This window comes from Zosterops lateralis (genome assembly GCF_965231275.1).
Source record: "Zosterops lateralis genome assembly, chromosome: 10".
Classification (NCBI taxonomy): domain Eukaryota; kingdom Metazoa; phylum Chordata; class Aves; order Passeriformes; family Zosteropidae; genus Zosterops; species Zosterops lateralis.
Genome location: NC_139770.1, coordinates 962,445 through 988,023, shown reverse-complemented (window position 1 = coordinate 988,023; position 25,579 = coordinate 962,445). Strand labels below are relative to the sequence as shown.

Genomic DNA, 25,579 nt, shown 5'->3' with positions numbered 1-25,579 from the left:
ATTGCATATGATTGTTTTATTTATTTTCTGTCAGATTTTTGCAATTCATTTAGGCTTGTGACCATCTGTGGGGATCACCCCAAAGCTGGTGGTGGTTGGTGTGGACTCTCTAGCTGGAGGGAAGCAGGAATTCGGGCTGTCAGTGCTTGGTGTGGACCCTCTGGCTGGAGGGAAGCAGGAATTCAGGCTGTCAGTGCTTGGTGTGGACCCTCTGGCTGGAGGGAAGCAGGAATTCGGGCTGTCAGGGGTTGGTGTGGACCCTCTGGCTGGAGGGAAGCAGGAATTCAGGCTGTCAGGGGTGGAGCAGGTTGTGTTGCTCTGTTGTTTCACCTTGGCAGGCGTGAGTGGGTCTGAGCCTGACAGGAGACACAGGTCCTTCAGTCACCTTGGGCACATCCTGGTGGCTTTGGCTGTCCAACCTCCTGGTGAGGAAACCACGGAGAACCTCTCCTTGCTTCAATGACCTTGGACTTCTGTGCCCAGTGAGAACAAAAAATGCCTTCTGTTCTCCTTTTTCATGCAGTCAAATGGTCTATTTTGGTTATTGGAGCACAAGAGTATTGGGGGAGCAGTCCTAGAGCTTTGCCAAATTGCACAGATCCTTCAGGCCTGATGTTTGCTGATGGGCAGTGCTGTATAATTAGCTCTGCTGAAGCCTCGTGCAAGGCTGGGGGCACAGCTACAGATGCCGGATGTGGGCTGCAGGATTCAGCCTTTATCTTCAGACTTGCTCCAGCTGGGGTTTCATAACGATGCTGGGAAAGCAGAATGAGTTAGCAGTGCAGGAATTGGTGTTTTGGTTCATATTCTGATTTGTGTGAAATATCCACAATTCATTCCTTCAGACAAACAGATGTAAATGAAAACGTGTTTGCAAGAAGAGCATTAAGGAATTAATGTATTAAAGTCCATTTAGATTTTAAAAGGGCCTAAAATGCCTGAAGAAACTCTTTCTGCTTTGTTCAAGAACTGTGTCTGTCTGGATCTGTTCGTGGAAGGAGGAGTCTCTTGTGGGATCTGTTTCTGTTTCAGGTGGTTGTGTTCTAATGCTCAATATTTTTCCCCTTTAATTTTTGTGTGTTTCTCAGCTTTCCACAGAGCCATGTCTTCATTAATGATAAATGAGTTGATAAAAGCTTTAATCTGATAAAAATGACAAGCTTTCCATGCTGATACAAAGTTTTATTCATTGCTGGCTGACTTTTCACAAGGAGATTGTCTCGCAGTTCAGATCTAAGATTACACTTGGATGATGATTATGAAGATGTTGTTATCTCCTTATTTCATTATCTATTCCCTGTAAGAGGTGTTAGTTCTCTAATCAGCTTTTCTTGCTCTTTAGCAGAATTAGGCTTTGTACTGGTTTCCAGCTATTTTGACAGTGATAAAGGAAAACTCAATGAGCTAGAAAATGAACCGTCCTCTGATGCTGTAATTTCCAAACTGTTAGTTAAATCATACTCTCATTTATTGGAAAATGGTTATTTTGCAGTAGAACTCACAGGGCTGTGTCTCTGTCCAGTGATCTGAGCCTCGTGGGGGGTGGGCAGAAAACCTGAGTGGGAAAAGCAGATGTGGAGGTGAGGCTGTTACCTTTCCTAGCTTAGCTCAGGACTCTGCAACCCCCATGGGACAGCAGTGAGGGCTGAACAGAGCTTGTCCTATGGTGATCATTGATGTCAATTAACCACAGGTAAAGGAAAATGGGGTTTTTGTTCAGAAAGCTTGTCCCCATCACCTCTGGGACTGTTAGAACTGTGTGAGCTGTGGCTCTGCAGAGCATTCCCAGCAGAAGCCTGTGGCCCCTGGGAGCCAGGGAAAAGCCAAGCAAACTGACAGGGCTTGGGATTAAATGCAAAACCTGGCTTGACACTGAGGAGTTGTCATGGGGATTGATTTTCTTTTTTTTTTTTTTGGAAGTTGAATAAACCTACAGGTCTTCTTATACCATTTGGCATATGTCAGCTGAGTTACATAACGTCTTCATTTGTTTGCTGTGATGTTCTAACCTATATAACATGCTTCAGTTTCTAAAGGCATGTAGCATTTAAGCATGTCTGGTTTTAAAAAGGAGCTTATTTTGGAGACAAAACAATGAAGAGTGAATTGGTGATTGTGTAAGGTTTCTTACAGAGCAGCTGTGGTGTTGAAGGTGCTTGTGTATAGCTCATCTTATAATTAACAGAACAGTAGGAGTGTGAGTAATTTGCATTTAACACGTTATCAAGTGCAATCTGATATATCAATAATTAAACTGTACAGCAGTGACAGTTTATTTTTTGTTGTTGAATTGCAGCTATAGCACATCATTTCAATGTGCATGAACTGGTAACTGTCTAGAGGCTTCAGGGTGGTGATTTCTGCCATGAACCTGGTGAGCTGAGCAGGGAACCAGAGCTGGGGGAACGCTGTGGGTGCTCATTTCTCCTGCTCTGCCTGGGAATGGTGACACTCCCTCCTCAGGGTGGGACTTGTGCCCCCTCCTGCCATCCCAGCCTGGCAGTGCCACTACAGCCACAGCTGAGAGCAGCCAGGACATCCTGCAGTGGGTCTGGGGTCTTGTTTAACCTTCCAGGGTGCTGGATATAATCCATGGATACCCCACAGAGCACTGAGCTCTGTCGTGGAGGCTGGGGGAATGCTCTCTGTGTTAGCTAAAAAATAATGATCTCTCAGGAAGTAAAACAAGTCAGCTCCACTCGGATCTTCTCTCCCATCCCACTGAAGTGCAGCAGGCATGTGGAACTATGAGGGCTGGTTTTTTTGAGTGGCTTTTTTTGGTTTTTTTTGTTTTCCTCCTCTGTCACGCTGTCTCTCGTGTAACTTTTTCCTGGCCCTGTGCTAGACAAATTCTGTCTCTTTTATTGCTGTCACAATGTTTGGGAATACGGCTGGGAATTCCTTTGGCGTGCTTATGTAAATGTCACAGTGGAGGAGCCAGCTGAAGAGGGAAAGAATTAGAAAATGCAATAAAGGAAAGATGCGAAATAAAGGAAAGATGCGGAGCTGACTTCATTCTTGCTGTGCTTTCCAGCCCTGTGAGCCCTTGGGCTCCTTTCTAAGGAAGTGCAGTTTATGCAAGTCTGAATGCTTCTGCCCATTGTTCCACACTGCCTCTACAAACCCCTGATTTCAGGAGCACTGGGATGCCTCAAACCAGCTCAGGGTTTCACCGGGGGCATGGGGGGTTTCTCACTGCGCGGAGAATTGATGCTCAGCACATCCCGGGGCACTGCTGCTCCTCGGGCACTGCCCTGCTCAGGGATGCACAGCCCAAACAAGTCCATTTGTGCTGCTGCTGGCCTGACTAACCCTGCAGGGCGGCTCATCCTGCAGCTCGGGACAGCGGGACAGCGGCAGGAGGAGGAGCACAGAGCCAGGGCAAAGCCACACGGGGCTTCTCCTCTTCCGAGGCTCACCGAGCTGCAGGCGCCGGGAGTTACTCCGGAGCGGGGCTGGATTTCCCCTCCCGCATTCATTCGGGCTGCGTCACTGCTCTGCCGAGCCGGAGCTGGTAATCCCTGCCCGCCCCGCTGCCCGAGCGCTGGGAGCCCTGGGCGGGCTGGGAGCCCTGGGGACACAGCGGGGACAGCCCTGTAGCCCCAGCCCCGGCCGGGAGAGGCTGCCGGCTCCCCCAGCCAGCACTCCTCGGCCGTCACACAAAGTACCCGCTCTCTCCTCTGGAATCGCCTATGGATCACCGGGGTGTCCTCGCTCATCCACTTCCCAGCATTGCTTTCCAGATGTGTTGGCTCTGAAGGCACGGAGATCAAACAGAGAGCTTTTCCTGAAGGGATTTCCATTCTGCTTCGCCAATAATGCATGAGTTACAAGTTTAATGGCAGACCTTGAAGTGTATAAAAATTTAAGTCCAGAAAAAGGTAAGGAAGGATTGTTTGAGTTTGGGATTGCCGTAGGATGAGCTGATAAAGTGTCTGGAAATGTTTATAGGAAAATCAGGTAACTTAACCCTTGGGATTGGTAAAGTGCAGTGTTTATGTGGACAGTGTTGGTATAACAACTGTGTATCTATTCCCGAATGTTTTAACAAGAAAACCTGGTGGGTTTGTATTGTCTGGAAAGTCAAGTCAATTTCTCCGTGAAAACGCAGCTTGTATTTGAGATAATGCTCTTTTGATGAGGACAAACTGCACTTCTGTGTTAGCCTAAATTATTACAAATGTGTTTGCCTTGAATAAAAACATTCTTGACCTTTTCATCTGTTGGGAATTTTGCTGTGGCTTTCAGTGGAAAAGAGTTGGTTGGCTTTTTTCTAGTAGCACTTATAAGTAGTATAACACATTTGCAAGTATGTACAATTTGAATAAAAGCAGTGGATAAAAGATGTCTTTCCAAGAATTGCAGGAGACGGTACAAAAAAAGGAAGACATCTTGAATAACTTTCTTCGGTATCTTGTAGTTTATAACATCTAATTTTGTTCAATTTAAGTCAGTGCTGAATGGAAAGTGGCAATTCGCTTAAGCCTCTAAGTGGATAGAGAGTAAATGCTGTAGAGAGGAGAAATCATGGTAGATTAAAGTTAATTTTTGTATTTTGCTCATCCTTAAGGATGTTGAATTATGTTCTTTTAATGTAAACCCTTAGAAAATACATTTAGCATAAGAGCTTTCTTGCCAGAATTGTGTAGCTCAGAAGAAATTTTTGTGACAGGATTATCTGTAATTTAAAATCAAACAAACTAATCTAAATTAAAGCCACCAAAAGTCATGGATCATACTTTGAATTATCATCTTGCCCCATTATAAGATGATAGAAAATTTCAGTGCAGTGTTGGGGGTTGATACGCTTTTTTTTTCACTTTTTTTTTTTCCATCACGTCTGTCATGGTTGATTTTAGAGAATATTTTTTATCTAATGGAAGTCACTGGGAATAGGCACAGCTATTGTATAAAGAACAGAACCTATTTCAGGCAAAAGTGAGTTATTTGTGGGTGTCCTGTGGGGAGGGCTGCCTGTGCTGGGGCTGCTGTTCCTGTGCCGGGTGTGGGTCCCCAGAGCTCTCCCTGGAGCTCCGGTGGCCGTGGCTGAAGGAGGACAGGTGTTACCCCATCTGCCTTCCCCAGTGCTGCAGGTAATGGATATATCCCCACTGAATAATTCACAGCAGCCAGCTCTCCTGGAGGGGCTGCCAACAGCCCTGCAAGGAAAGCATCAGGTTCAACTTGTGAATCTCACGGCAGTCTGTGTGTGTGTGGATAAGAACATTCCACACCAGAGAACTCGGCTGGGGCTGGAGTTCTGCTCCAGCTCATTCTGCAGTCCCTTACCCAGATGTGACAGCAAGGCTAGATGCCAACTGGTCATCCTTGGCTGTGGTGGTGCCATCTCTGTGTGGGGAGGCCAGTGAGGGCTGTACAGCAGTGAGTGGGTGTCCTGCAGTGTCCCTGCTGTCCCTGGGTGTCCTGCAGTGTCCCTGGCACTGAGGTTTGGCTGCTCAGAGGTGAGACCATGGCCAGGCTCCCCTCTGTACCAGGGACAGTGTCCTGTTTAATATCCTGCAGCTGTCCAGGCATCTGTCCAGGCACTGAGTGTAGGGTATGGAATCTTCATATATAAAAGTTTTAGCCTGGAACAGCAAAGTGCTCTGAGTAGATATGGAAAGCATCACTCTCCTGGGAAGACCTTGGTCATCAATCCATTGGGTTTCATTCCCATAACAGCTTCACCCTGTCTCAGCATGGAGTGCACTCACAATAAGTTAGCACGGGCACATGGCAGCTTGGGCAGCTGGACAGCCTCGGGTGGTTTGTCATGTCCTGAGGAGGTTCCCCCGTGCTGCCCTGAGTGACCTGACCTGAGTGTCACCACCAAGTGTCCCTGCTGAGGGCTCAGAGGCTGCTGGAGCTGCCTGCTGATGGCTCCAGGGGCAGGATCTGATCAGTTCTGCAGAGGATGTGCCTGGCCAGGTTGTAACTGGGTTATGTGCTTGCTGACTACTCAGTGTTCATGGTTTTGGTGCTTGTGAATGAAATCTACTCCTTTTCAATAAATCTACAGAACACTGTCGTGCTGTTAGGGGAAACATTGTTGCTGTTTGCTGAAGAACTCTTGTCTTTCCAAAACTCGGGGACATAGATTAGAATTGTTGAGGTAACTCCTTCAGTGCTTTGCTGCAGGCTGAGCTGCCCCAGTGCCACCCTGGGGTCAGTGCTGGCCCTGTGGTGTCACACAGCAGCTCAGGGACAGCGGGGCTGGAGAGCAGAACGTGCTGACAGAAACCTCCCCGGCTCTGTCCAGCACTGAGCTTGCTGCAAGGGGGGTGTGTGTGTGCTGGTTTTTCCTCTTTCCTCCAGCAGCTGATGCCTCAGGGGGCCTGTGCTGCTCCGTGTCTGCTGGCATGACTGAAGTGGGAGCTGTGAGGAGCTCACAGCAGAGCCGGCTGTAGGGCAGGAGCTGAACCTTTGCTGTGGCAGGTTATCGATACCAGCGCTCAGAGGTGTTCCCACGTTACCAATAGAAACATTGATCAGCCCGAAACTCAGATGCACAAACCAGCATCATTTTCAGTAATAAAATCACTTCGGTGTTTGAGGCTGTCAATTCATTGTTTGCCCACAGATGACTCACTGTCGGTGACTTGCACCGAGGTAATTTAAAATAGAATAGATAAACATGTTTCTTTAGCAAAATGACTATTTCTGAGGAGAGTGAATAAATTAGTTCATATCATCTGTTGCGCTGCAGTCTCCATTCATTATTTTTAAAGGTTAATTAACTTCACCTTCCATTCTATTCTTTTTTTTTCCCCTCTTCCTAGTCTCTAGGCTGGCCCCAGATGTGGCTTTTTTTGGCAGCCTGGGGGGAAGCAGTGCTCCCTGGGGTCTGGATCCCTCTCCCAGCTCTCCTGTGCCCTGTCCTTGCTCCCCTCCCCAGGCCGTGGTGCTGGACAGGGGCAGAGGTGCTGTCCCACCTCTGTGGCTGTTTGCTGATCAATTTGCAGACATCAGAACTGGGGCTGGGACAGTTCATCCTCTGCATGTCTCTGTGTGGGCACAGGAGGAAGCTTTAGGAAGGGCCTTCTGGTGGTGGTTTTTTTTTTTTGTTTTTTTTTTTTTTTTTTTTTTTTTTTTTTTTTTTTTTTTTTCCTATTTTTTGTTAAATTGGTGAAGTCAATTGGGAGGTGTGACATAGAAAGGGCGGTGTGGTGAATGAGGGATCTGCCCTAGGTCAGTGTGTTGAATTGTATTTGTTGTATCATACAACACAGGCAGGCTGAGAACAAGGTCTGGTTCACCAGTGTGTGATGCTTATTTATGTACTTACTGATTGTTTGAGAGGGCAGATATGGGATTCTGGCAGAGAAAGAGCTCGTGGTTTGCTGTTGTCCAGCTGTGCATGCAGAGGCACAGCCCCGGGATGCCCCGACTGCTCTGCCAGCTGGGAGCCCTCCAGGGAGAGCCCCTCCCTGCCTGGGCACTGCAGAGGTGGCTCAGCTGCAGTGAGGGAGGGATTGCCCTCCTGAGCAGAGCTCCCCTGGCCTGGGGAGCCCCGGGTTTGCTCTGGGGACACGGGCACAGCCCCTGGGGATGGTGCCTGGTGCTCGGGGTCATGGACACACAGGGGGAGGTGCTGCTTGTCCTGAAAGCCACCCCTGGTCTGACACAGTGACACCACACACCTGTGTGCTCATCCTCCCCTTGGCAGGGCCAGAGGAAACTCTCCTTCTCCATTTCCTCCCACCTCCTGCTTTTTCCGCTTGCTCTGTAGTGTCATAATCAACTGCTGTGCCCTCCCTGCTGAGGGATTCTCGAGGAAGAAAGGATTAGGATGTGCAAACTTAACTGTGTTTGCTTAATAAATCCGTGCTCCTTGTTCACCCCATTGATGTGACAATGTGCTTTGGCACATGGCCATGGCTGTGCTTAAGCGATTGTGCTTTTCAGTGTTGACAAAGGACTAATTCCATAGTCCTGATGGAAAACTTACAGTCCTCAGTGGCACCAGGGCTCTCACAATGGACAGCTCTGGTGGAGTTGTTTCTGAAGAAAGGATGAAACCTGGGCTAATTGCTTGAAGATAATAAGTGGAATTTTTGCTGAGCTGGCAGAAGGAGGGGTCCTCGGGCAGGGGTGGAAAACATGAATTATTCATGGTGTCCAACAGGGCAGCACAGCCCCTGTGAAAGAGGCACTGGCCTGGCAGGACATTTCTGCACTGCACTGTGCTCTGTGAAGTCTCCACCAGGGAACAAAGCTTGTCATTAAGGATCATTCAGGCTCTTTTTGGGTTATACTGTAATGCCAAGCTTTTGTTTGGATGTTTCTGGTTCCTTTCTGATCTCTAAGAGCAAAAGAGGAGGGGGCCTCAGTCTGGGAAGGAACTCTGAGTTTTCCACGGCAAGAATAACTAAGGCTTGTCAAGGATCAGCTTGAGAAGGTGAAGAGCAGAAACCTTTGACTTGTAATGCGAAAATAAGATGAGTTATTGGTCATCCTGGAAGCATTGAGCCTGCAGTGTCGAAAGGGGAGGCTGAAAGAGCAGTTTCTGTGAAATACGTGTTACTCAGACGTGACTTCTGGGAGCTGCTGCTCCCAAGGTTTTGAATTTGTTTTGGTTTTTTTTTTTTTAAAGAAAAAAAGACACCGCCAGACAGTTCCCAGACTTACAAAGAGCTGACACATGCTGATAGATTCTGGTTGTGCTTGGGGTTGTTTCTCCATTCTGGGTAGTGAATGGTTTTGTTCTTAAGCTTCACCCCTTTTTTGTTTTCATATTATTTAGAGACTTTACAAGCAGGAGCTGCTTCCCAGAGTTAGGGATTTGCTTTGATTAGACACCATTCACAGTTGTTTTGAGTAGCCTCAACTTGTGTTTAATTACTTGTTTTGATGCTCTGCATCTCCGGGGCTGAGATGAATTGCCCGTGCCCTTTTCAGGCTCTGGTGTCTCTGCTGGGGCTGTGTGGCTTCCTCGAGAGTTTCTTGAGAAATGCAGAAGGGTGAGAGATTGATTGTCCATCTCATGTCCACGGACTTCCCAGAGATTACCATTAAATCCACTGTAAGAAGCTTAATGTGAAATTCTGTGAGGCTACAGAGGAGCTGCTGCGGAGCAAATTAAACTCTGGCATAAAATATGAGCTGTGGCTATTTAAACCAAACCCCAATCCTGCCCGGGGCCCTGGAGTGCCCCAGAGCTGCCTGTGCCCTCTGTGCCCCCCGGGCTCTGGGGCTGTTATGTAAGAGCCCAGCAATCAGCACCCTGATGGCATTAGTGCTCTTCTGGGGGATTTACATCAGATCTGCTCTCTGGGGGAGACCTGAGCACACAGTGGTGTCTAACGGCATCACTGGGAGGGCAGGCAGTGCTCAGGGTGAGGGAATGATGCAGGACAGGGCTGTGAGGGGAGTGCAGACAGCTGAGAATATTCTGGGCTTTGCTGTGGGGTTGGTTGGATGCAGAGCACTGTCCCTGCTGGGCCAGGGCAGCTCAGTTGTGTGCTGGCCTCGAGTGCAGGGCTGGGGGCTTCTTTGGAAAGGACCTTTCAGGTCATGAAGTCAAATCATCAGCCCAGCACTGAACTGGGTCCTCAGGAGCCACATCCACTTGTTTTTCAAATACTTCCAGGGACACTGAGCCCACCACTGCCCTGGGCACCACAACCCTTCACAAAACACAGAGGAAACCCCAAAAATACTGACTGCAGGGGAGAAGAGCTGCTGCTGCAGTTATCAAAGTAACTCCTGCAATTTATGGGTTCCTTTTATCTCTTCAAGCTTAATGTTGGCTTAATGCAGTTGATGCCTATCATTTAGAAACCCAGCTTATATCCTCTTTCATAATTATACTTCTCAGTGTTCGGTAATGCTCTTTATACCTTATTTAATATTTTTGTTTTGTCAGATGGCTGTTACAGTAAGTCCATAAAAGCAAGATGAGACCAGGCCTTTTGTCATTTGGTTGCACTTTGAAATATTAATTTCTTAACGTACAGGAAAATAACTGTTTGTGGACACCAACAAGAAATTTGTTTTGATCTGTGATTTTAAAGTAAAATGATCTGTCTCACAACAGTGGTGTAACCTTTTGCTGTAAACTCTTGGCAGTAGAGTTTTGCTGCTAAGTCAGAGGTAACAGTGTTTTCTTGAATAACTAAGCCCCAAAATATAGTAGCAAAAAATGGCCAGGATATTTATTTAACCTTAGAGAACATGTTTTATGGGAAGGGGTGTTTGTTTCACTGCAGGGATGTGCCCTGTATAACAAAATGCTCTTCTATTTGCTGGAAAATGCTGCTCAGTGTAATGTCTTAATTCCCTAAATAATTTCCTTCTGGTATCAACTGCAGGGTCCTGCACCCCCTGAAGTCTTTGTGGTGAGGCACAGGAGCAGGCAGATGTGCACTGCTGGGAATTAAATGACATTAAACAGAGGAATTCCCAGCTCCCGGGATGCAGGGAACAGCCGTGGCTCCCAGTGAGGCTGGGAGGTTTTTGGGATCCTGGCAGGGCTGGTGCTGAGCCATTCCCTGGTGGTTAAAGCCCGAGTACAGGGGGCTGGATTAGAGGAGAGGGGACGGAGGAAGCCAGGGCTGGTTCGAGGGGATTAGCACTGCTGGAGAGGCCAGAGCTGCCCGGGCAGGTGGGAGCACAGTGCCTGCCTGGCATCCCGGGGCTCAGGGACATCCCAGGGCCATCCCAGGGCTCAGGGACATCCCGGGGCTCAGGGACGTCCTGGGGCTTGGGGACATCCTGGGGCTCAGGGACATCCTGGAGCACAGGGACCTCTTGGGGCTAGGGAACATCCCAGAGCTCAGAGACATCCCGGGGTACAGGGACCTCTTGGGGCTCTGGGACATCCCAGGGCTAGGAAACATCCTGGGGCTCAGGGACATCCTGGAGCACAGGGACCTCCCGAGGCTTGGGGACATCTTGGGGCACCGGGACATCCCGGGGCTCAGGGACATCCCGGGGCACAGGGACCTCGTGGGGCTCAGGGACATCCCAGGGCTCAGGGACCTCGTGGGGCTCGGGGACATCCTGGGGTACAGGGACATCCCAGAGCTCAGGGACATCGTGGTGCTCCATGACTTTCCTCCTGGCCTCAGAGATTTTCCATGTGCTGGGCAGCGTGGCTACCCCAGAGAGGATCCAGCTGGCACAGATGGGTTTGTATCTGGTTTACCCTTGGGTAAAGAAGCAGCTCCTCCCTTAAGGAGAGTTTTATTCTCATGGCTGAACTGAATTTAAAAGTGTTATTTGAATTCAGGTCTGTATTGCTTTAAAGGGTTATTTTGGGAGAGAAAAAAGTAGACTGGTCTTTCATTATTAAATGCCATTAAACTCCAGGATGTCTCTTGGGATGATTTTAAACTGTCAAGTTTGTGTAACTCTGGAAACAGGAGTGAGTGTAGTTTTAAGGGGTTTTTAATTTTAAATTAAAGCTTCAAATACCATGGAATCATGGAATGGTTTGGGTTGGAAGGGACCTTAAAGACCACCCAGTTCCAACCCACTGCCAGGGGCAGGGACACCTTCCTTATACATTCCATAAGCATCTTTTTTTTTTTTTATTTAAACTTCCAGATTAATTTTCTTTGATCTTGTAACATAAACTACATCTTGTTCTAGTTTAACTTAATTTATTTTCAGATGTGGAGCAAAAAATACATAGCTAGTCCTTGTGTTAGAAGAATTTCTTTTAATGGGAATCATGCCTTGCTTCCTCATATTTTAATCTCTGTCTGCATCGAGGAGCTGCTCCATTTATTCAGTATTCCTGGTTTATCTACAGGATTGGATGTTTTTCTGGAACCAGCTTCCCTATTCCTTAGTGAAATCCTTCCCGAGCTGCTCTTCTGGAGCTTTAATGTGCCCTGCACCGCTCGGTCCCTTCCCTGATTCAGATGCTAATGTGTGGTGTCTGCCAAGGGACCGGCATTAGCATACTGAGAATAGATTTGAAAAAGACCTTTTTTATTTGCGTGCTTATATTTTATAAATAGCCCGAAGGGGAGGATGGGGTGTTTTGTAAATGGTTTGCAGAGCTGAAATCCAGTGGGCCCGTGATTGCTGTGGCATTTCCATTACCCCAGTCCCTCCCTGAACGTGGAGCCTTTGTTATTAACACCTACACAGCAGCAATGATGCCGTGAACTCTCTTACATTTACTATTCTTTAAATGTTTGAAGTCTCATGGTATTTCCTTGGAATTGGGAAAGTGCAGGCAGCAAAGATGGTGCTCCTGGGGCACTGGACACTGCAGGTGGGGTTTGGGAGGTGGAGGCTGTTGAGGATGGGGCAGGAACTGGGTTTCTTCCACTTTGTGAAAGAAAGTGTCTTAAAATCTATTCCCTGTCACTGAAGTCTGCCTGAAGCACCAATGTGGCTGCACCTATAACAATTCCACATGTGATGTAGAGATGTTTAGGCAGTTGAAATGGTGAAGAAGGAACTGGATTGCCTTTTGTGGTTTTTATTTTTCCCTACAGTTTTGTTGGCTGCAGTTACCTGACTGTGGCTCATTCTCTGCTTTTCTTACATTGAATAGATGTGGTCTTCTCCCTTCTGCCTTTTGCTGGGTGTCCTCAATGTCATCTTAGTAAAACTGGGCTGGGATTTTTTTTCTCTGACAACTGAGCTGGTGCTAATAGAGAGACTTACTTGAGAATTAGTTCTTTTTGTAAGACTTTCTCCAGTCACTGCTAGCCTTAGGTGCAAAGAAGCAGATTTTCTGTGTTGAGTAGCTTGTTGCTAAACCTCTTACTGAGCTAAAGCTCTGCTGGAAGTGATCTCTCTATTAGTGAAATCCACAGGTGCTTGTGGTGTGTGTGCCAGGCTGGTGGGGCAGGGCACGTTTGTGTCTCCACACTCACAGGGAGAACCCCATTTCTGTGCTGGGACAAGTGTTTGTCTTGGTAGGAATCCAAGGCAAACCTGATCTAAACTCAGTTCCACAGGGAAAGGCCGGGTCTGCCAGGAAAAGGCATTTCTGTGTGGTTGTACACAGGGAGTTTTAGACACCATTTTTGCTTCAGTTCATCTTTCTTCTCTCAGGTTTTGACTTTTCCATCCCTCGTGGTGTAAATGTTTGTCTTCCTCATACTTTGTGCATCTTCAGATAGATCCAAGTTAATGCTGGCCCTGCCAACATATGGGTGTGGTCTAACATCTCCTTCTGGCTTGATTTGTATTTTATATTAAAGCCCTTCCAAAGTCACCTTCATTCAGTGCATGTGCTGATCCAGGGGGTGCCATTATTTATGGACATGATAAAGGACACATTTATTGCACTCTTGTGATGCTTTCAGAAGAGTTTGGGTCTGTTCAGCTCAGCCTCAGTCCCCTCCTTCCTCCAAGAAACAGAGCTCAGGAAAAAGATTCCTTCTGATGGGGATTATTCCATGTGGGGTTTGCCTTTCCAGCTCCTACTGAGTGAGGGAGCCAGGGCAGGTTATTCCAGTGCCAAGGGCTGTTTATCCCTGGTTTGTGCAATGTTTCAATGCTGCTCTGACTGCCTGTGAGTGTGTCAGAACTGTTGGGAGCTGGGAGAATAAATAAATAAATCCCAGCTCTGGCAGAGAGGAGTGGGGGCGTGGGTTAGCCTTTGCTCTGACACCAAGGAGCACTGGAGAGAGAAGTGCTGGAGAGAGGAAGGGTGATAAGAAATAAAGACAGACCCAGAGAGTTTATTTGGGAGCCAGCCAGAGTGTAAACAAATCACCCAGGGAGATGATTTTGGAGTGATACCAAGTGAGGAGAGGCTGCGAATGGATAAAACCAGAAGGTAATTTAAGAGCATGGATATATACTGAGATCAAGAGGAAATGCTATCTTGATCCTTGTGTTTGGAAGGCTGCAGGAGGGAGGATGTGAGATGAAATGGAAGAAATGGGTTTATTTTAGTCAAAACACAGAGGAGGAAAAAAAGCCTTATCATCCCAATGGGATGGGTGGATGAAAGGAAATCATCCCAGTGTGTGTTGGAAGGTTGGTGGCAGCATGGAGAGGGTGTGAATGTGTCTGTGTCACTGTGTGAGCAGCTCTGTCAGTGTCACAGCATGAGGGAGAATCTCCAGGGCCACTGAGCCCAAAGGGCTCTGGGGTTTGAATGAGGATCTCACCAGTCCATGTACATGCAGTGCTGGGGTTTAAAATTACAGCACTCTGTGTAGTAATAGAAAAAAAAATGTAAATAAGATGAGCATGAAACAACTATAAAATGTTTTCCTTCAACATAGATTAAAGTTTCCTTGCCTCCTTTGTCGTGAGGGTGTTCTGGCAGACGAGCTGTTCCATTTCCCTGTGTGGAGAAGGTGGCAGTGAAGAGGGAATGGTGTCCCAGCACTGCCCACTTTCTGTCACTCGAGGTTCAGGTCAGGACTGGTGTGTGCCTGGCAGACGCTGGGGCGCCCCTTAATCCTGTCATTAGTGCATGAGGGGGCCGTTCAGCTGGATTTCTTCTGCTCTGCCTCACAGTTGAAAGATGCATGAGCGTGATGCAGTCTGGGACGCAGATGGTGAAGCTGAAGAGTGGAACCAAGGGGCTGGTCCGTCTCTTCTACCTGGATGAGCACAGGACCTGCATCCGATGGAGGCCCTCCCGCAAGAGCGAAAAGGCAAAAAGTAAACTCCTCGTGTTTCTTCTCATTTCTGGGGCTGTTTGGTATTAGAATGTGAATTGCAGAGCTGCACAGGGGCTCGTGGGCTGATGGGAAACACTTGGTGTCTGTCTCCCCTGCTCCCTTCCTGTAGCCTCAGCTCTGGGGTGTTCTGGGGAGCCTCTGGGGCAGCCAGTGGGTGGCACAGCCCTGGCAAGGAAACCTTCAGTCCAGCAGGGCTTTGGGATGTGCAGATGTAACATTAATAAAGCTGAATGCCTCTGAGCCTGAATAACTCAGAATTGTGGGAAGCAGGGAGAGGCAGGCTGGCTGTCCCAGCGTGTCCTTTGGTTTCCCTTTCCCCCAGTTGTCATCGACTCCATTTACAAAGTCAGCGAGGGCCGGCAGTCGGAGATCTTCCACCGCCACGCCGAGGGCAGCTTCGACCCCAGCTGCTGCTTCACCATTTACCACGGCAACCACCTGGAGAGCCTGGACCTGATCACGTCCAACCCCGAGGAGGCTCGCACCTGGATCACGGGGCTCAAGTACCTCCTGGCCGGGATCAGCGACGAGGACTCGCTCGCCAAGCGCCAGAGGACACACGACCAGTATCCTTTGTGGGGCCAGCCCTTCCTCCTGCCTCGTGTTCCTGCCTTGCTGTTCAGCCACCTCAGCACAGGGTGTCCTCTCTCCTATTAAGTGACCAAAACTCTTCCACTGATTGCAATGGAAACCTGAGCAATGGTTTGACATGGACACTTATGTGTGTGATAAACCAGGGGCTGTGCCTTGGAGACTGGATCAGACTGCAGGGGAGTCAGGGGATAGGCTTGCATTTTGTTAATGAATTCTTTTTTCGAGGGGCAGATCAGTTATTTCTAGTTATCTCAGTAACTCCTGGCCATCTCTGTTGCTCTTGTGTAAGTCAGATGCCCGTGTCCTTCCCAGCCTCCATTGTTTGTCAGGAGCACAAATCCTTAAAGCTCTTTAAATGTTTGTTATAGCCCAGTAGCCAAAGTGAAGCTCCTGTCCTCTGAATGTTTTCTTCATGTGTTTTTCACAACAGTTTGTTTGGGTTTTTTTTAGTGATGACTAAAATGTTGTACACAAAGAAAACTCTTCCCCCAAAAACCAAACCCCAAGGCCATCTTAATTAAAATTGTAACCTGTCTGTTCTTCTGCCTCATGGAAATCTCCAATGGTACTCCTGGAGAACAAACATATTTCAGGCATTTTTAATTTATATCTCCCATGTTTGACTCTGATCCACAGCAGGCACAGGTCCACTGGGGTTGTATTGCATGCTCTGTTGCACCTGTCCTCAGCTTGCTATATTTAACCATGACTTTTCTGAGCTGCTCCTGTCTGCTGTACCTTCTCTCCTGGTGAAACATCACTGCACATCCTGTTTTATCCAGTGTGGCAGCTGGGAGCCTGCACACAGAATGGCCCTGTCCCACTCCCAGCTACTGCAAGAGTTTAGCAGGAGGTGCTGAGGGATGTTTGTGCAAGGAGGGGGTGAAAGGTGCTGGTTGGGAAGTGAAGTTCAGGTAGAGTGAAGGAATGGGTGGGAGAAGATCCCAGAGTAAAGCCCAGCAATATCTGAAAGCTTTAGGGCACGTTCCCAGAGGAGGAACAGAGGAGCATCAAAATGGGAAGTGCAGAGGGGCTGGTGTTGTGAACTGAGCTGTGAATAATCGCCATAAACCAGTTCTGGTTTGCAGCATTTGACTGAGCTGTAGTGAGGGCAGGGGCAAAAAGGATTCTTTCCTGAGCTGCCCTGCCTCCCTTCCCCATGAGGAGATCCCCTGTGTGCCTGTCCTTGACACGCTGGCAGCTGGGTGAAGCAGACCTTCGAGGAGGCTGACAAGAACGGGGACGGGCTGCTCAACATCGAGGAGATCCACCAGCTGATGCACAAGCTGAACGTCAGCCTGCCCCGCAGGAAGGTCCGCCAGATGTTCCAGGTGTGTGCCTGGGGGACTGGGAGGCACCTATGATCCATTCCTGGGCATGTCCAGAGCAGGAGCTGCACCTTGGGACTAAAAACCCAGCACCTTGGGGCTAAAAACCCAGCACCTTGGGGCTAAAAACCCAGCACCTTGGGGCTAAAAACCCAGCACCTTGGGGCTAAAAACCCAGCACCTTGGGGTTAAAAACCCACCACCTTGCGGCTAAAAACCCACTACCTTGGGAGTGAAAACCCAGCACCTTGAGACTAAAAACCCAGCACCTTGTGGCTAAAAACCCAGTACCTTGGGACTGAAAATCCACCACCTTGGGGCTAAAAACCCACCACCTTGGGGTTAAAAACCCAGCACCTTTGGGCTAAAACCCCACCACCTTGGGGCTAAAAACCCACCACCTTGGAGCTAAAAACCAAGCACCTTGGGACTGAAAAGCCAGTACCTTGGGACTAAAAACCCAGCACCTCACAGGCTTTTTGAAAGTCTCACCTTTTTGCAGACAAAGAGGCATCAGAGCATTGTTTAAATGACATGAAGCACACAGAAAAGTTACCAGTGTTACTTTTTCTGCTCCGTTGTTGGTTTCAGCTCTGTGAACTGAATTATTCAGTGCTGGCATTGATGGACAGTGATTACTCTGTTGCTACCAAAATCTTTTTTCATTTCCTTTATGGAAAATTATTTAATAGGGACTGGCTTTATGCAAGTAATTAGGTTTTCTTTAACAACTTCCTCATATTTAGCCATTCAGATTTGATTGATTTAGAATCAATTTTTTACTTCTGTTGTCTGAAAACAGTTCCCATATTCCACCAGTCCTTGTGTTTACTGTAGGAAAGGAAAGATAAACCAAGGACAAAATGGAGAGCAAAAAAAGTCATCTTCACTTTTCTAAACCAGCACCAGCTCAAAGCTGGTTTGCTGTAAAACATGGGAAAGATGAAGAATCTTCTATGGTCAAAAGTGCTTTTTTTGTCTGGCATAAAATCCCCATTAGAGATACATCTTTAGAGTCTGGACTTACTCCCGAAGACCTGGGAACTGGTAGGGTGGTGTTGCACAGATTAATTTGGCCTGTACTTGTTGCCACAGATTATAAATATCATTTAAGGTATGTAACAGATATAAAATGATTAAAAATCCCATTCAGCACCATTGAGCTGGGAATTCTTTTCCTCTCAGCTGACTTGCTGTGATAGGAGTTTGCAGTTCCTTTTTGCATGGAGACCCACTCAGTGCCTGCCAGCCGTTCTCCAGAATATATTCTTTGTTTTGAAAATCCAAAGCAATCCTCTTAGGCAGCTGTTCTCAGGAAAAAGCTTGTATTAGTGTGTGCTAAGTACTGTTTTCTTCTCTTCCTACCTCTGAGGAGAACCAGCAAATCAAGGCTGGTGATGCTGGGTGTATGTTTTGGTGTGGGGTCTCAGTGCTGCTGCAGAGTTGTCCCCTCTGCAGAGTGCTGCAGATTAAATAATGTGCATTTGAGGCTCTGATACTGTCCTGAATGTTTTAAGATGAAAGGCTGTTGTTGGGGAAGCCTTGGGAGATATTGTTATGCCTCTTGCTGTGTTTTGATCCAGGATAACTGCAGGGCATACAGGAGGGCAAGAGATCAGAATAAAGCCCAGGGTGAGCCTCTTTCTGGGGGAAATAAATTAGAAATTAAAGAAGGAAATCAGAGGTTCATAGGGAGTCTGTGGCTTTGGTTTAGTAGCTGTTTTCACTGAAAACTCCAGCAATGATGATATAATTTTGCAGTTATTTTAGCCTGTTAGAATTTGTGTCTGAACAGTCCTGCAGACTAGAATTTATCACATTTCTGTTGCTGTACACAAGTCCTGCTCTGTTTTATTCCCTGATTTCTCCCGTGCTGAGCACGTTTACCTGAGTGTTGTTACCTCTTAGGAGGCAGACACAGATGAGAACCAGGGAACCCTGAACTTTGAGGAATTCTCAGTGTTCTACAAGATGATGTCCCTGCGTCGGGATCTCTACCTGCTGCTCCTGAGCTACAGTGACAAGAAGGATCATCTCACTGCTGAGGAGCTGGCTCAGTTTCTGAGGGTGGAACAGAAGGTATGGCAATATCTGCATCCATGACTATGGCCATGGACTTAGACTCAAGTGTAGGGAAAGAATTTTCAGGAAAATATTAACTTGGGGAGGAGGGCAAAGCACAGATGTGGCAGAAGAGAGTTCTGAAGGCTTTATTATTTTTTGAAATGCTTCTAGAAGGAGTTTGAGCTGCTTTGGATGATTTTTGAAGTGCCCAGGACAGTGGTGTGAGAGGGTGCTCAGGGATCTGGAAGAGGAACATGAGGCAGAGGTGGGGAGCTGCCTTTGGGGTGCACAAGGACATTGTGGGGCTGCTGATGCAGCAGGAGGCTCGAGCTGTCAGGTCTGGCATTGTGTGTGTCCTCCTGAGAGCACTGTGTGGGCAGACTGTCTGGGGAGCTGCTCTGCTCAGCACTGCTCCAGCAGCAAACCACAAATCCTGTTCCCCTTCCCAGTGCCCAGCCTTGGGAGGTCAGGGAGAATCCCCTGAATGTTCCCAGTGCCAGCAACGCCCTCGGGCAGGGCAGCATTGCCCTAAAGGCTGATTGTGCTCCCAGCCAGGAGGCAGCTCCCCAGTGCCCTCACCCAAACAGCATTTTGCTTTTGCTATTGTCTGGATGCTTGGAAGTCTGTGGACAGTCTGTTCTGCTCCATCTGCTACTCGTTTGGCAAGATGTTAAATATTCTGCAGCCTGAGGACAGAACAAAAGCGGGTTGGGGTTGTTGTCAGCTTGCTGAACTGGCTTCTTTCCAGTTCAGAACTCCCTGTTTAGGAGAACACCCCATATTATTTTTAGTGGAGTACTTTAAAGTGTAACAAAAAAAATGAGTGGTCACAGTCATCAGCTCTCAAGCCAGAATGAAAAAAGCACAAATGAGTGGACTTTCCCCAGCAGATGCAGCTTTGGACTGGATTAGACATTTCCATTCCTAGAGCACATGAAAACCCCACCCTGGGCCAGCAAGGAGCCATGGGGGATGATGGAAAGGTTAATTTGAGCCAGCTTGTACCAGAACAGGGCCTGCTCTGAGCAGTGTTTGCAATCAAACACCAACCTGAGCAAGGATAATCAGTTATTTTTGCTACTGAATTGTTCTTTTTTCTGTTATCCTGTGTAATTCCTGCAGCATCTTAGGATGGTTGGCTTAGCTGGGACAGTACAAACTGAACAGGATGATGGCACAAGGAAAATGCCAGAGGTTTGAGTATCTTTCTGTGATGTTGGTGGTTGAGAAATTAAATCCACCCAGTCCTCGTTCTCCCTTTGGTTCTCTATAACTCAAGGCAGTGAGGAAAGATGAGATGAGGGATGAGAGATGAAATACTTCTTCCCTTTAGTTCTGAAGGAAATATAAGTGTCTACTTGTAAGTGCCCCACAAATCAGTTAGAACCTCAGCTGTGGGCTAGCTGAAGCTGTTGACAAAATTCCTATTTGTTTCAGAAAAGCTGCTGTTTTTCATTTCAGAATTTAATTATTTCTCTCCTAGCCTGTGTATTACAGTGAACTCCCTTGGAAGTAATGAAATCATAGGAGTGGAAAACGCATGAAAATGAAATCCAAGCCTGCCAAATCTTTTTGCATGTCTAAGAAGATTATATTAAAGAATATAATGTCATAGTTCTCATTTCAGCAGTATTGGCCAGTACAATTACTAAAGCTGCTAAACAGCTAATTTTAATCTTGAGACTAAAGTGACATAGGTTTTAATTGATGGCTACCTCTCACTCTTATTTGTCTCCTCCAAGTTAAGTAGATTTTCACGTGCTGGTCACATTAAAAATAAGTGTACCTCCACTGTTGTTTTTGTGCAGATGAATAATGTGACACCAGAATATTGTCTGGACATCATACAGAAGTTTGAAGTGTCAGAAGAAAACAAGAAGCAAAATGTTCTTGGGATTGAAGGTAAAAGTTTTGATTTTAGAGTGAGTTTTGTCTTGCTCTACTGCAGTGGTGTGGAAGTGCTTTGGTGGTGTTTTGTTGAGGCTTTTGCTGTTTGTCTGTGACACAAAGTCCCCTGGATCAGCAATTGGGAGCGTGGGGGCGTTTTGTGAGCCAGGGGGGATGTGAGTGGGTGTGGTGAGGCAGCAGCTCTCCAGCCATCCATCCATCACAGCCATCCTCAGGGGTGGGCATGGATGCCTGAGGCTGTGGGGATTTATTGCTCACTGTGTTTGTAAGACAAACTCCACCATGCAGTTTATCTATAGCCTTCACCCAGTGAGGGGATGGGAGCCAAGAGTTCATTCTGCCTTGGCTCTGGGGATCTGAGATCCTGCACAATTTAAGTTCCGTGAAGTAAAGTACAGATAGTTGCATTTTCACTGGGTTTTAATAATGATTCCCACTGTTTGTGAAAGCAATTGTAAATTGTATATTTATTCAGAATCCAACTTAGTATCAGCTCAGCCTCAGAGCTGGGATGACATAGATTAAATGCCATGGTGTGTTCCTTTGCCCAGAAGGAAGCTTCTGTGGAGCAGCATAATGTGCATGGTGATTTGGGCAGGGGGGAACTAGGACTCTTCCTCCTCCTGGTATTTAAATCCTGGGTATGGCCTCCCTTCAACAAGCTTCTGATGTGACCCAGGGCGCTGCCCTCGAACTGAAATGAGGAAGGTAAAACAAACAAGCTGTGACACTTAAACATTATTTCTGCAAGCGTTTCTGCTCCTCTTAACCTGCTCTGCAGCTGCTTTTATCTCTGAGCTGCTTTCAGGGCTGGTATTGTTTGCACTGTCTTTTGCAAATATTTTACATATTTCATTCCTAAAGGATGTATTTTTAAAACTTTCTCTGTTCAGTGCTGCTCTCATTTAGAGGGTTATAAATCAAGCACCGTCTTCTTGAATAAATTTGCAGAAAAAAGAAAATAGTGAAGTGCAGATGGCTGGGTCAGTGCCTTGGCTGCTGATCCAGGGTTCTGCTTTGGGTGGCTTTTGGCCCCATCCATGCTCAGGGCACTGCCATTCACAGCAGGGGAGTCTGGGGTTGGGTTTCACACCCGAGATTCAGGTGATTAAAAGTCCTTGGCCCTCCAAAAGCCCTGAGTCACATTGCAAGTAAAAAGCGGAGTCCTCAAGGCTTTGTTTTCAGGTTTCTTGTGTTGTTTATTGTTTCATATCTCAGAATTTTCTCCACTCCCAGCCAAGGTCTGGACAGGGGCTGGGACATGAGGGGACTGCCCCCCGATGGGGCATCACCTCACATTTATACAGATAACTACGTGTGGGTTATTTACAATTTTATACCAATACCTAGTGCTCACACTAAAAGGGTCATTTCTTATTTGACCCAGTCCTCTCAAACTGCTTTGTGTCATCACCACCTCAGAAGATAGAGGATGAGGAAGAAGGAGAGGAACTCAAGGCACCACCCTAATTCCTCCATTTTGTCCCCCCACTTATGTCTATTCTAAGAACGCCAAAACTTCTAAATTTTTTATCTTGTGCTGTACTGTTTTCACCCCTTTGTGGTTTGTAATTCCTCTCTCAGTGTTGGAAGCCTCTCCCATGGACTAAAATCAAAGTCAGTGTCTTCCCGGGCTCTGTGCCAAGGTCTCTAACCCCCCTGGACCGGCTCCACACCCCCTGTCCAGGGCTCAAACTCCCTTCCTCAGGTCCAAAGGGATGCCCTGGACTCCAACAGGGAGTGCCAGCAAGGAACTATATTAAAAAAAAGGCATTTTCTTCTGAGCCAGTGTGGCCTCGCTCTGCCCTGGATTCTGTACCCACTACCAGCCCCTCAGCCTTGGGAGGAGCTGAGAGCTGTCCCTGCCCTGACCCTGCGTGTCCCTGTGTCCCCAGGCTTCACCAGCTTCATGCGCAGCCCGGCGTGCGAGGTGTCCAACCCCCTGCACCGCCAGGTGCACCAGGACATGGAGCAGCCGCTGTGCCACTACTACATCGCCTCGTCCCACAACACGTACCTGAGCGGGGACCAGCTGCTCTCACAGTCACGGGCCGACATGTACGCCAGAGTGCTGCAGGCCGGCTGCCGCTGCGTCGAAGGTGGGCTGCGCTGGGATGGGCTGGGGGTGTACTGGGGATGTGCTGGGGGTGTACTGGGTCACTGACACCCTCCCAGCAGTGCTGCTGGGCTGGCTCAGGCACTGCCGCACTTTCTGACCACTCCAAAGTGGATTTTTCTGTTGGGCAAGCATCACAGGCACCAGAGAATCACAGAATGGCTGAGGTTGGAGGGGGCTCTAGAGATCATCCAGTTCCACCCCTCTGCCATGGGGCAATGTGGAGATCACACTGGATTCTTGTCTCTTCAGATTGGATTCTTGTTTAAACTCTGCATGATTTAAATAATAACAAAACATTAGTGGTTTTATATTAGTATCAGTAGTTTTCTTTAATAAAGAAATAAATAAAGTCTTTTGACCAAGTTAGACTCAAGATTAATTTTTTATGGCTGGCATTACAAAAGGTCATCTGGAAAAAAAATATTGTTAATCTCTATTTAAAAATTAATTGGAGAAAATGAACCTGAGAAAACTGGGTGATTGCCTTCTGCAGAACAGCTCCCAGGAACACTCAGTGGTGTTATTTTGCTTGACCTCAGAGCTCTTGCAGCTCCTTCAGAGCCCAGGGAATAGCTCTGATCTGTCTCCTTGGGAAGTTTAACTGCCTGTAGAGGCAGCAGCAGTGACAAGTTTGGTACAAATTCAGGATACAGGCATTCATTAGGAAAAGCATTCTTATGCTGCTCCATTCTACATGTGCTGGATTTGATGCTACTCTTCATACAGCCAGTTATAAAGCTGCAAGTTAAATTGGGAGTGGGAAAAGAGAAAATCTTTTTAAATAGTTTGTCTTCAGAAGCAAAAACTACTTTCCCAAGGTAGCTGTAAACATTGTTTGACCTATGACACCTTCATAGTTTTATATATGAGGAAAAACTCAAATTAATACAAGGGAAAAAGCAGTTCTAGGATGCAGAATTCTCAGGTGACCCAGGAAAAGACTGTCTTGTTAGTGTGAGGAGTGGAATGAGAGGGGGCAAGAGGTGGAGTGAACCTTGTTGGCCCCTGCATGGCTGAGCAGGGGAGCTCTGCTGGCAGCAATGGGTGAGACTGGGGGGCATCTCTTAATGTGTGGCTTTTCTGTTTTTACCAGTGGATTGCTGGGATGGCCCCGACGGGGAGCCAGTGGTGCACCATGGCTACACCCTGACCTCCAAAATCCCCTTCCGGGACGTGGCAGAAACCATCAATAAATACGCCTTCATCAAAAACGAGTGAGTGTGGAGCCAGGTCTGGAGCTACACCTCTTTTCTGCAGTTAATCCCACACTGAAAACAACCAGCAAGCCCAGGAAGTGCAGATATTCCTTTAAACACACCAGGGTTGATTCTGTTCCCCTGTTTATTGCCCATATTGTGTTTATTGTTCAGCTGCATGAGCTCTTCCCATCAACTGAGGGAGACAGTTCTGCCTAAGTTGAACCTTTTGTGCTCTTAAACTCAGTAAGGCTTTGGACAGTCTGACACTGCTGATTATCTTTCAATAGAACTTCCCACTCACATCCACAGGGAGATTCTCCACAAAAATCAATACTGTGATGTTCTCTACCTACTGAAAATACTTTATTTCAGCAGGAAAATTGAAAAGCTGTCATGTGTACTGTGAGGAAGTACTGAGGTGTGGGATAGTGTTCTGAATCTGTTTCGTCTGCCACAGTGCTTTATAACACTTAATTATGAAAACTGTGGACTTTAAACATATCTATATATATTAGATATATAGATATATACACACAGAGTAGCCTCAAGTCATGAGTGGGTGTAGAGAATTTTGAGTAGTTTAAAGAGAATAAAAGGAAAATACTTTCTTTATTTAAAAGAAAAAAAAAAGCAGCCAACCAATGGATGTGGGAAAAAAAAAACCAACCAAGCCCCAAAATTTGATGTTATTGATGAGAAATACAAGGTGAAATCAAAACTAAAGGAGGTGGTTCTCATTATTTGGTGTGGGGGTCCTTGCCATAGAACCCTGGGGCTGCCAGGAGTTTAGAAAACAGTGGGGCAGATTTGTGGAAGGACTCAGCTGTTCATTCCCAGGTGGGGTGGTAAGAGTGCAGCTGTGGTTTCTCCACACACAGCTGAGAGTGTCTCCTTTGTTTCCAGGTTTCCAGTGATCCTGTCCATTGAAAACCACTGCAGCATTCAACAGCAAAAGAAGATTGCCCAGTACCTGAAGGAGATATTTGGTGACAAACTGGACTTGTCATCCGTGAGCACTGGAGATCCCAGGCAGCTTCCCAGCCCTCAGGATTTAAAAGGGAAAATCCTAGTGAAGGTAACTTGCTGCTGGGCATGTTCAGAATGCAACAGAAGTCAGCTTGTGATATTTATTGTAGGTTTTCTTTGGAGGACCAGTTCATATCCCTTTAGCATCTAAACATTATCTGACAGTCCTTCCTTGGACAGAGTGCTTTGGAGTGATAGAAAAGTGAAGATTTCCTGCCTTTCCCCTCACCCAGCTCAGAGGTGTAGTTCATGGGATGGAACTCTGTTCATGGTTCACCTGCTGTTGTGGGAGAGAGGAGTTCAGGAGGCCCCAGAGCCCTGGAGTTGGTGCTCTGGGCAGGATTAATTGTGTGAGCCTCTCACTCCAAACACATCTGCTCTGTTCTAGAGGCCAGGATGGGTAGAACAGGGAAGAAGCACAAGGCAGACCTTTGGGAGGATGATTAATAGATTCTGCCCCATTAGATTGTCTAATTTACCTGGACAGGTAATTTACAGGGGGCAATCATTTCTGTGTGAACTCTCAGGACACTCTGGCTTTCCCTCTGTCCCTGGTGTCAGGATGGCTGCAGGGATCCCCAGTTTGGACGTGCTGCAGTGCACAGAACAGAGCTGACCCTAAATTAGGAGCCCTTTGAGTGCTCAGCCGTGATTTTGCATTTCACTGACTTGGTTTTCTGGGGTGGCTGCTGGTTAATGGACTGTGCAAACACGTGGGGCTGGTGCTGGAGGGAT

General features: G+C 47.3%; 1 protein-coding gene across 1 annotated transcript in view; it reads left to right on the top strand.

Annotated features, from left to right (window-relative positions):
* Positions 1-11,047: 11,047 nt before the first annotated feature.
* PLCH1 (phospholipase C eta 1) overlaps positions 11,048-25,579 on the top strand; it is a gene marked incomplete at both ends in the record, with an annotated part of 28,759 nt that continues 14,227 nt past the window's right edge. The window contains 9 exons of the mRNA XM_083868273.1: positions 11,048-11,129; positions 14,440-14,586; positions 14,929-15,172; positions 16,402-16,531; positions 18,437-18,607; positions 20,401-20,494; positions 22,396-22,599; positions 23,713-23,833; positions 24,722-24,893. Coding sequence (XP_083724399.1) covers positions 11,048-11,129; positions 14,440-14,586; positions 14,929-15,172; positions 16,402-16,531; positions 18,437-18,607; positions 20,401-20,494; positions 22,396-22,599; positions 23,713-23,833; positions 24,722-24,893 — 1,365 coding nt within the window. The remainder of the gene's footprint in view (positions 11,130-14,439; positions 14,587-14,928; positions 15,173-16,401; positions 16,532-18,436; positions 18,608-20,400; positions 20,495-22,395; positions 22,600-23,712; positions 23,834-24,721; positions 24,894-25,579) is intronic.